Source organism: Scardinius erythrophthalmus (assembly GCF_964197995.2).
Source record: "Scardinius erythrophthalmus genome assembly, chromosome: 22".
In the NCBI taxonomy this organism is placed as follows: Eukaryota; Metazoa; Chordata; class Actinopteri; order Cypriniformes; family Leuciscidae; genus Scardinius; species Scardinius erythrophthalmus.
Window position 1 is genome coordinate 3,827,837 of NC_138242.1, and position 12,376 is coordinate 3,840,212.

General features: G+C 38.7%; 2 protein-coding genes across 2 annotated transcripts in view; one reads left to right on the plus strand and one right to left on the minus strand.

Moving 5' to 3' along the window:
- The window catches only part of fars2 (phenylalanyl-tRNA synthetase 2, mitochondrial), a 157,281-nt gene extending 145,230 nt beyond the window's left edge, over nucleotides 1-12,051 (minus strand). The window contains exon 1 of the mRNA XM_081352963.1: nucleotides 12,010-12,051. The gene's annotated coding sequence lies outside the window, so the exon portion shown is untranslated. The remainder of the gene's footprint in view (nucleotides 1-12,009) is intronic.
- Nucleotides 12,052-12,233: 182 nt separating this feature from the next.
- lyrm4b (LYR motif containing 4) overlaps nucleotides 12,234-12,376 on the plus strand; it is a 75,430-nt gene continuing 75,287 nt past the window's right edge. Inside the window, exon 1 of the mRNA XM_081352972.1 lies at nucleotides 12,234-12,353. Coding sequence (XP_081209098.1) covers nucleotides 12,268-12,353 — 86 coding nt within the window. The 5' untranslated portion in view covers nucleotides 12,234-12,267. The remainder of the gene's footprint in view (nucleotides 12,354-12,376) is intronic.

The window sequence follows — 12,376 nt, forward strand, 5'->3', positions numbered from 1 at the left end:
TATGTCTCCCAATAGCTGTTCTTTCTAACTTTTTTTTTTCATTGCACCTTTTCCTTCTCAGGGACTATAAAGATGTCAAGTGCAGAGAGAATATAAAAGTTGAAAGAAAGCATTAATGCTGACAGAGAAAAGACAGAAGTCGTCCTCAGGGAGTGGAGAAAATTAACCGATCCGAACAGGACAGAAAATATGTAGACTGAACCCTTAAGCTGACAAATGGTGTGACAAATCAGGCATTCAATGTAAAAAGAAAAGTGCATGAATTATTGTGGTGCAGTGAATTAATAGCATAACAATTTGGGGTAACACTTTGCAATAAGGTCTCATTTGTTAGCATTGGTTAATGCATTAGTTATTATCAACTATTTTTTCAGCATTTATTAATCTTTGTTAATGCTAGTGCATTAACTTGTGCGAACAGATATAACTTTTGATTCATTTAAAATATTTATTAGTAAATTTAGAAATCAAAATACACGCAGTAGATGTATGGGTTATAGCTGGTTCATGATAACTAATGTAGGAATGAAACCTTATTGTAAAGTGTTACCCAACTTCCCCGATATTTTTTTTTTCTGTCATACCAAAAGACTTTGCATGATATCATATGACTGAAATGGTTTCCAGAAGCCTATAGGATATGTATATATTTAATGGGAAAATTCTCTCCTGTCCTGTATTAATGGTTTTGCTCTCTATCTGTCCCTGAGGATGGCATTATTGTTTCCCGGTACTTCTTTTCTTCTGCTCTAGACATCTTTATTACTATATTATGCATGAACCTTCGAATTTAGCATTGCCAAAAAGAATAGGATATTTTGAGAAATTTATGCGAACAGACAACTCAGGGGGGAAATAAATATTCTCTTCATATGTGTAAGACAAAAAATAAAGAAATATATATTTAAAGGGGCTATATTTAAGAATTGTCAAGTCTTAATCACTATTTTTTTTATTGCCGATGTGTGAACAGCTTGTAGCAAAACTTAAAAAATAAGACCTTGCCTGAGGTAGTCTATGAAAGCCTGTAGACAATAAAAGACTGTGTGATGTGAAACACTTGGGACGTTTTTACCTGGAAAATCCCGAGAGCCTCTCTTCCAATATATGACACATGAAACAAATGCTTATGATTTCAAAGAAATGGGATTAATTCAAACTATAGTTTCACATAGTCAGATCTATATAGTCTATAGTCCCAAATGTACTTAATAATCAAACTATCATGATGCCGGTGAATTGCAGAGCTAGTGCAAAAATGTCCACATCGCTGTGATCAGATGTTTTCTTCACTGCAGTTTTCTCACTGCTGTCATTTTTGTTGCGTGTTTATTTTGTTCTTTAGAGGAAAGCGTGCAGCACATATGTACGTATTCATCTAAACGCCGCTCTCATCAATGTGGACGGCATCTGAATGTTTGTTAAAAGTCGGGATGCTCAGATCGATCGCCATCGGCCGATAATCACATTCTATGACTCTAACGGTAGTCACTAAATTTCATGAACCGATCGCAATTTAATAACGCTAAACCAACATGCAAACAGTATAGACCTTATGCGCCAGAGAAACAAGGGCGCCGCCATCTTTAGAATATTGTCTTTGAACTTCCGTTTTTGCGGTCGCTCTGTATATTTATATGGCATCGCTGTCCAGGAGTAATTAGCTTTTGAAGTTGATTTACTTAATGTAAAGTTAACAAAAGCTATCATGAGGATTGTAATGAAAAGGGGCGGGGCGACATAAGGTCTATACAGATGAGGTTTTTGCACCACGCCTGCTTTGTAGCTTTGCAAAATATTAGTAAACCATAGTACATCACACATCTTTCTTTCTTTTTTTTTAGTGCAGGACGTCTTGATTTGAATGAGACTACACACACAACATAACCTGATGCGTAGATCTTGAGGACATGACATGCTGTTTGGCTAAAGCTATAGGACTTCTGGGACACTTCCGGGACTTCCAACCTCATATAAAAGCTCAATGGAAAATGGATCTAGGGTATGGTGTTTAGATGTGTAGAGACCAATCAGACACTCTTTTAACGCTGGAGTGTGCTTGGACTGGTTTGATCGCTCAGATTGACTGGTCTTGATTTACCGTGCACCATTGAATAGCAGCGCACAGCTGAAAAAGTGCTGGAAGATCATATCTCATCAACCAGGATCTTCGCCATGAGAACATGAATATCAGGGCATTGAATCACATTCAGTCTCTTGTATGTTTCATAAGTGCATACATGAGCAGTAGTTTACTTGACACCAACAGGTGTCGACTCGCTAATAACAAGAGTTTCTGAATTCTACATACACCCCTTTAGAAGGCACTGTATTAGGGCTGTCACTTTATGTTCGAAAATCGATTGCACAATCGATCGGACCAACCAACACAAGTTTTGAAAACGAAAATAGGGAATCGATTTTAACGGCCTTCTCTCGGAGCGCGCCGTAATACGCCCGCAGCGAACGCGCGTCACACAGCGACTGCAGGCTCTGACAAACACACATAACAGCAAATTATACTTCTGCATAATCTACTTATACTTCTGCATAATGTGTCTCTTTTTACTACAAAAATGTGAATTCTGCTGGTATTCAGACAGTCTCATGCATACAGATACAGATTCGGGCTACGGTCAACAATCGCCTACGTAGGTGAAATTTGTTTGACATTTCTAATTGTAAACACAGCCATGTTGAATCCTGCAGAGATGTTTCTCATTTATGCTATGGCAGTCCACTCTGCTTATTGTTTTTCGAGAATGTTGCACACCTGTTTGTCATTGTGCACGAAACTTCACACCAATAAATCATCAGGAATATTTGCTGACTTGTGTGCATCTCAAGCGCCCTCTTTACGGTCGTCCTAATGCCTGTTAGCTGTCCGTGGATTTGCCCATATTTGGCGTTTAAAATAGAAACGTCTTTAGACATGGAAAATCGATTTTACAATCGATTCAATGAACACTTATGTCTCAAAAATAAATAAAAAACAAATATCAGAGGAAAAAAAAGAAAAAAATACACATAAAACAGAACCGAAGACGGCCTCAGCTGTCATCGAGAAGTTTTGTTTCTCATTAAGAAAGAGATTGACTGAGAGATTTTCAAGTGAAGAGAAAAAAAGACTGTATTTTCAATGATGCTGCGAGGGAAGAATGACAATCGGTGGACAAAAAAGGAGAAACAAAGTACACTAACAAGCTGTCTCAATCTCCACACCATCTACAGTGAAAACTGCATGTCATCAACATGAAAACAAGAATCATCTAACAAGACAGTCTTGCCAAAACAGCACTGATCTCTGATCTACTTTCAAGCATACTATATGCACGGACGGACCCATGCATAAATGGATGTGGTTTTGAATTGAAGAATATTACCCAGGTGACAAACCAACACACACACACACTCAAAACAATACATCTGGCTTCTCTTTAGATTCAACTACACATGAAATTGCTCAAGAAACATTTATGATTTTGTGCTGCTTTAGATTTGTATGGAATTCATGATATTTCTTAGGATTCTTTGAATAGAAAGTTCAAAAGAACAGCATTTATTTAAAAAACAGGAATTGTTTGTAATGTATAGATTGGTTCTGTACCTTCAAATTTAAAACAGCATAAAAGACACAAGCTTTGTTTTCTGTTATTTTTAAAAGCTCAAGTGTGTTACATTTTTTATTTATAATATCTTGATGTATTTATTTGTGTGCTGTTATTCTTCAGTTTCTCCTATGCTCTGTTATAAAAATAAGCATTTTTCAGAAAACTAATTATCATGAATCTTGGCTACATTTTTTTAACCCAAGTTTTTGGACACCACTTCCTCTGGCTTATTTATCATCTTATTACATGACAAAAAAATAACTTTGTATTTCATTTAAAACTAGATAAATAAATACATAACCAAACAAAAGCATTAAATAATCCTGGGCATAATCAGCTGTCATTTCTTCTCCCTCTGTTAATTGGGCTCCAAATGGAGAGATCAACTCAATCAGATGACACGATTTCACAGTCTGTTGTCTTGACCTGCCACTCGCTGGTGACCTTTCCACTCAAAGCTAGGGCCATCTGCACACAGCACACGTCTGTGACCTTCTCCAACAGCGCTGAGGAGCAGACACCCTTTAAATCCAACCTCATCTTCAACACCCCAACCCCGCTGAGCTCAACATCTCTCTACACTCATGTGTTATGAGCACGACATCGATCTCGGCGGGTCAAAGACAGACCCGTTCTTCATGCTTCAGAGACGGAGAAAGCAAGAGAAACATGTTCCTCAGAGGAGACTGAAGGCAGCTTGTGCTTTTCATAAAGCTGATGGTGATGGGTTGATTTGTTATCTGCAGAGAAAGAGCCTTGGATAAAAAAAACACACAAATCAAGCTGAAACCTTGGCACTGAAAACACACAGAACACAAGGACTGCAAACATAACTGAAATTCACCATAAATCCATATTTCACTCAAGGAAAGACATTCGGTCAACACCCATCAGAAACACAACTGAGATTAACAGTTTCTCAAAAGGACATTAAGTAGCATAAAGGTACTTTTCATATATATATATATATATATACTCACCTAAAGGATTATTAGGAACACTACACTAATACTGTGTTTGACCCCCTTTCGCCTTCAGAACTGCCTTAATTCTACGTGGCATTGATTCAACAAGGTGCTGAAAGCATTCTTTAGAAATGTTGGCCCATATTGATAGGATAGCATCTTGCAGTTGATGGAGATTTGTGGGATGCACATCCAGGGCACGAAGCTCCCGTTCCACCACATCCCAAAGATGCTCTATTGGGTTGAGATCTGGTGACTGTGGGGGCCATTTTAGTACAGTGAACTCATTGTCATGTTCAAGAAACCAATTTGAAATGATTCGAGCTTTGTGACATAGTGCATTATCCTGCTGGAAGTAGCCATCAGAGGATGGGTACATGGTGGTCATAAAGGGATGGACATGGTCAGACACAATGCTCAGGTAGGCCGTGGCATTTAAACGATGCCCACTTGGCACTAAGGGGCCTAAAGTGTGCCAAGAAAACATCCCCCACACCATTACACCACCACCACCAGCCTGCACAGTGGGAACAAGGCATGATGGATCCATGTCCTCATTCTGTTTACGCCAAATTCTGACTCTACCATCTGAATGTCTCAACAGAAATCGAGACTCATCAGACCAGGCAACATTTTTCCAGTCTTCAACTGTCCAATTTTGGTGAGCTCGTGCAAATTGTAGCCTCTTTTTCCTATTTGTAGTGGAGATGAGTGGTACCCGGTGGGGTCTTCTGCTGTTGTAGCCCATCCGCCTCAAGGTTGTGCGTGTTGTGGCTTCACAAATGCTTTGCTGCATACCTCGGTTGTAACGAGTGGTTATTTCAGTCAAAGTTGCTCTTCTATCAGCTTGAATCAGTCGGCCCATTCTCCTCTGACCTCTAGCATCAACAAGGCATTTTCGCCCACAGGACTGCCGCATACTGGATGTTTTTCCCTTTTCACACCATTCTTTGTAAACCCTAGAAATGGTTGTGCGTGAAAATCCCAGTAACTGAGCAGATTGTGAAATACTCAGACCGGCCCGTCTGGCAGCAACAACCATGCCACGCTCAAAATTGCTTAAATCACCTTTTCTTCCCATTCTGACATTCAGTTTGGAGTTCAGGAGATTGTCTTGACCAGGACCACACCCCTAAATGCATTGAAGCAACTGCCATGTGATTGGTTGATTAGATAATTGCATTAATGAGAAATTGAACAGGTGTTCCTAATAATCCTTTAGGTGAGTGTATATATAATTTATTTTTATAAAGAAATGTAATGTCAAATATATATTCATAATGCTATACTTTGTGTTATATTACCTCTGCACTAAATAAAAAAACAAGCTGATTAACATTGCAAATGTGTTTCTAATACAATGCCTGAGGGTGTGATGGCAAATTTCACACCATTTTCTCTTCTGACTGCTGTAATCAATCTCTCTCAATATTTTTCCCTCTTTTAAAAAGTCATGGAAACACAGCAATTGGGAATGCAACCATTTTATTTGCTGTCATCTCCTGTTCTCCACATTTCCAAGGATCTCAAGTGTCAATAGTACAACTTTCAAGCATACTATATGCACGGACAGACCTATGCATGTGGTTTTGAATTGAAGAATATTATCCAGGTGACAAACCAACACACACACACACACACACACACACACACACACACACACACACACACACACACACACACACACACACTCAAAACAATACATCTGGCTTCTCTAGATTCAACTAGATTCAACTAGATTCAACTACATATGAGATTGCCATTTAAACTGAGATGTGTGCAAGTAACTCGAAAGGCATCTTGGAGAAGTCACGTGAAAAACTGTTAATGGAGGAACAGTAGACGTTGTCAAGTTGGATTAAAGTCCATTTGGAGTAATAAAAGCTTGATTTAACTGGAAAACTGGCCTTCGTCTGCCAAATAAGCCAGCCTGAAAATACAACAATTTTATTTGCTGTCGTCTCCCGTTCTCCACATTTCCAAGGATCTCATGTGAAATGTTTCAATAGTACAACAGATGCATTAAGCCCAGCTCACATAAAAGTCACTTTCAAAAAGGGATGCACAATACTTTTTAAACAAAAATGTCAGATTTTGTCGCCAACACCAGTTTACAGCCCATTACAGACATACTGGCCATACATAAAAGTGGCAAATGCACCAACAGTCATCAGTGTCTCAATACAACAGTGCTATACAGTTCATTTCACACACACACACACACACACACAAACACACACACACACACACACACACACACACACACACACACACACACACACACACACAATATATATATATATATATATATATATATATATATATATATATATATATACACACACACACTCCATGTTTAACCGTGCTGAATCAGAAAAAAAGCATTTAATTTACTGATGGCAGTCGTAAAATAACCTCTCATAACATCTCCAGCAGATTTTAACACATCACAGTGACATTCGTTTGAGATGTGACTTACTTCACACTTTAATTTTAGAACAAGGATCTTCAAACATCGACTCTTCACCAGACAGTGTGGCATTTGATTCCCTTAGCCAGCATTTCACAGAGAAAGTGGACATTATTGGAAGCTCTAAAACTTACAGATCTGCAAATCCATGGGTTGATCTGATGGGTTTCTGAGGAAAGCTGCCTGAAAACTCACGGCTCCAGGAAGGATCATGGCTTCATTTTACATCACGTTAAACAGATTAAAGTGCAATTTGTGGATTTGCAACTGTCTGCTTATTAGCAAAAGTGCAATGTAATTGATGTAGGTTTTACCTCGAAACGGAAGTGGAAAGTGGTAAAACACTGAGCCACCAAACACTGTTGTGCAAATCAACAGCCAGAACACATTACAAGTTTACTGTTTTCAGTTGAAATGGTGTTGTGTAAGTGGACCCTAAATGATCTTTGCAATGGAAGTGAATCAACCAAAAACTAGCTTTAGCTGGAAAATAACTTTATCCTAGAGCTGTTGTGAAGCCAAAAAAATCTGTTACCGTAATTTCCTATTATCGCTGTAAAGCTGCTTTGAAACGATCTACATTGTTAAAAGTGCTATAAATGAAGATGACACGACTTAAAATGGAAGTCACTGTCAAAATAAAGGCTGTGACACAAAGCCAAATGTCTGCCAACGTCGAGCGTTTGTCAGGCTAGTTTTTGCAATGGTTTCCACACGTCGACGGGATTTCGCGTGTTGAATCGCGTCGGGCCGTTGGTGAGAGAGATCGCTGGCTTCAAGACGAAGTCTAGACGGCACAGACAAAAAGCTGTTCTAATTTTACATCATCTTCCCTGAGCATTCAAATACGGGAATATTTTCATACCAACATGAGCGATCTGGAATGAAGTGATCAGCATGATTGATATTCGAAATGGTAAGCAAGCGCTGCATTGTTTAGGGTTTGAATATCTGAAGTTCCAGCTTCGGTTTCCCTTTTTGACTATTGATTGGCTGATGATATAGACAATTACTTCCTTACACGCAGAACACGCATGGCTGGCAGTCAGCTAGGGCTGGGTATCGATTCAGATGTTCCGATTTAATTCGATTCGATTTCGATTTGATTTTCGATTTCGATTCTAAATCCGATTTCGATTCCCGATTCGATTCTCAATTCGACTCAATGAAAATAGATTTAATACAAATCCTATATTTATAAAAAAGAACAGTGAACATAGTTTTACAAGTGGTTAATTAATAAAAAGAAATTAAGAGCCACAAACCTGTATATTAAACTCGTTTTATTTTAGGTACACTTGGGTACATTAAAACAGTATTTAGTATTTATGATTTATCTGTGCACACATTATTATTTTTATTATTTTTTAATTCATACACCTGGTAATCTTGAATCAAAATAGCTTCCCCTCTTTCTAGCAGCGATATCTCTTCTCTGATAACGAGGGCGGGGCAACCTGTCACTCACATGAGATCAGCCAATAGCAAACCACAACCATCCAATCAATTCCCCACAGACAAAATCCAGCCCCGCCCACATTTATTCTTGTTCGAGAAGCCGTTGCACTTGGATATACATCACAATACGGAAGAAAAGACATTAAACAACTTCTGTTTAATGACAACTTTAAGAAAATATTTTAGGTTATATGAGTTTGGCAAGACAGCATAAGTTACAAACTGGGTTTCAACTTAACCAAAACATCAAATATTATTGCCTAAAGGGCTTTTGCATCGGGTATAAGAACACAGTTGTAGGAACTAGCCACGAGGGCGTTCCCCCGAGAACTACATTTTCCCCTAGAGCCCTTTTCCCTTTTTGCGAGAACAGAGATGAAATGTAGACATAAAAGATATGGAATTGAAAGAGCAAAATGGAGACATTTTCACCACAACAAGCTAAAAGACAAAATCCTCTACAACAGCATTTCATCAAGGCTGAGAAAAAAACACAACACAAAGGCAACAGGTAAATGCTATTTATCAATGCTTTCCATGTTTGTGGAGTAAGTATATAAACTGTGTGTTTAAATGGCTATTTTAAAACGGCCGGTGCTGGTGTTTCGTATGGAATACGCCGCTGGTAGTTCATATTGTGCTGGGTAAGACCTGACTCTTAAAGGGGTGGTTGAGTGTGATTTCACTTTTCTAACTTTAGTTAGTGTGTAATGTTGCTGTTTGAGCATAAACAACATCTGCAAAGTTACAACGCTCAAAGTTCAAAGCAAAGGGAGATATTTGCTTTTAAATAAATCGCTTTTTAAGGACTACAACAAACGGCTGGTAGAGACTACACCACATTCCTCCCGGGTTAGTGACATCACAAACCCCAAAATTTGCATAAACCCCGCCCCCGGGAATCCGTCTTTTCACATGCAATAGAAAGTCACTGTGTGCGAACAGACAACAGTTCCTATAGAGCTGGTAAGTCCCACCCCTTGCGTAAAACCCCACTGGACCTCAAAGTTGAAAAACCGTCAATGCAAGTGAATGTGAGAAAATAATTATTTTCTGGTCCCGTTTGAATTGTGCCATGAATGTGAACATATGTTGTCTGTGAATTTTTTATATAACTTTTCATGTTACGAGTTTGACAGTATATGGTATGATTCTTCGGCTAGCAGTTGTGGAAAAGACATAATGAGAAAGACTACATGTCGCCTATGTGACGTCACCCCATAAAGTTGACTTACCCATGGTTTTCACCAACTTCAACGATTTTGTCCTCTCCCTGAAAGAAGGCGGTGAAGTGCACCAAAGACACAGCCATGTTTAGCGGGATCCGTGAGCTAGTCCGTGTGCGAGTGGTGTTGACGTTTCAAACGCGTCGAGAGTTGTAGTCCACAAAGTGCTCTCACACAAAGTCTAACCGTATCAAACTTCTACCCGCTAAATTGTATCATTCTTTACACGAAAAGTTATATAAAAAATTCACAGACAACATATGTTCACATTCATGGCACAATTCAAACGGGACCAGAAAATAATTATTTTCTCCCATTCACTTGCATTGACGGTTTTTCAACTTTGAGGTCCAGCGGGGTTTTGCGAAAGGGGCGGGACTTACCAGCTCTATACGAGCCATTTACAGATTAGCATGATATTCTAATTAAAGATAGTTAACTCCACATCAGCTACATAAATTCATCAACTAACCGTTCAGAGACGTCCTGTTGCATTCTACGTGTTGTCTCTTCTTCTTGAGTCTCTCTATCTTTGCCTGACTCCGTTTAAACATAAAGGCAGAACAGTTTGTGTCATTATAGTGTGTGTCTGCGAGGTAATCGGAGCTGCTAACACACACAAGCTCTTGAAGCTCCGCCCCCTGTGTGCTGGGAGCAGCAGCTCATTTGCATTTAAAGGGCCAGACACAAAACGGTGCATTTTTGTTCACCCTCAAAAAGAGACAACTTTAACATGCTATATAAAAATATTTGTTGGGTATTTTGAGCTAAAACTTCACACACACACTCTGGGGACATCAGAGACTTATTTTACATCTTGTGAAAAGGGCATTATACCACCCCTTTAAAGGGTTATTTCACCCAAAAATGAAAATTCTGTCAGTAATCACTCTCCCTCATGTTTTCCAATCCCGTAAGACTTTTGTTCATCTTCAGAACACAAATTAAGATATTTTTAATGAAATCTGAGAGCTGTCTCACTCCTCCATAAGCTTCTATGTAATTGATATCTGCCAGCCCAGAAAAGTTAGTAAAGACATCGTTAAAATAGTCCAAGTGACTACAGTGGCTCAACCTTAAGTTTATCAAGCGACGAGAATACTTACAAACCTAAAATAACAACTTTATTCAACTCTTCATGTTCTTCTGTGTTCCTCTGAGTGAGTTCACCTAGTGTAACAGCGCAGCGCTTCTGGGTTGTACTTCAGAACGGAGGCTCACTATTGGCCAGCATCACACACATGACCAGCGTCGGCCAATAGTGAGCCTCCGTTCTGAAGTACAACCCAGAAGCGCTGCGCTGTTACACTAGGTGAACTCACTCATATTTTTGTTTGTATTTGCGCAAATACAAATATTATTTGAATTATTTGATTATTTGTATTATTATCCAAATGTCAGCATCAGCGATCACTCTTCAGCCGGATCAAGACTCGCGTACGGAAGCCAGTGATTGGTAGTTTATAATATTACAAATATGGATAGTATATGGACAGTAACATACAAATAGCACACGTACGTCTGCAAGATGTCTGTTAAAGATCACTTCATCTGGAAAGCATCTGCTGTTTACTAACATCTGATAGACATCTTTAAGATGTCAGTTTAACATACATTCTAAATCATTACATTTTATAGACACATCTTCTAAACGTCTATTTGACATCTGACAGGAAACGTCCTATAGACGTATTGCAGATGAGCAAACACTCTAAAAAAATACGTCTTCCAGATGTAAACACACACATCAAATAGACGTCTCCCGTGATGTACGTGTGCTATCTGGGAGGTTAATGAGACCAAAAACATATCAATAATTGAAATTATACACACAAAAGTTCAGTTATTTCCGTTATTATATCACAAAAGTTCAATGTTCACACACAAAAGTGCTATTTGAAACATGTAAATATAAAAAGCAGCAGTGGGAAAACAACAGTGAACAGTAAATCTAACACTATCACATAAAATCACATGATGACTTAATTTAAAGAGTCAGATATATTTTATGGCAGGATAAATACCAATATAAACAACAGATATATTGTTCTTTTGTTTCTATGAGGAGTTTCATTGAGATTAATCTGCTCAGACTCATGAACAAGCTATAGCTAGCCTGTAAATTATATTCAAACGAACAACTCAATACTGACAAGCCACACTTCAAATAACAGCCGCCAAATGCTCACATTGACAGTAATTCTCACGTCATAATTCACAAAAACAGAATAAATGTGTGCAAATCAGCGCATGAAACTACAGAACAACCCCTCACTCACCTCTATCTGGAAGCGCGTGCTGTTATTGAGACGACTGCTGATGTGCCTGATGAATATAAACAACACATCTCATAGTATACATTAATTTACGACCCTCTATTACCTTATGATATTTTACTTATGAAAAAACTGCATCAATTAAACTTGAAAATCCGCTTGGATCGTATATTTTAACGCTAAATAGCGTGTATGTGTTCAGGCGCGCCTCCTGTAGCTGTTCTTGGGTCCTTGCGTCGAACTGACAGCACTGTTTCCATCATGGCGGCGTCCAGCAGAGAGCATGTACTTTCACTCTACAGAATGCTTCTGAAAGAGAGCAAGAAATTCCCCTCGTATAACTACAGGTACTGACACGAATTTACATGTG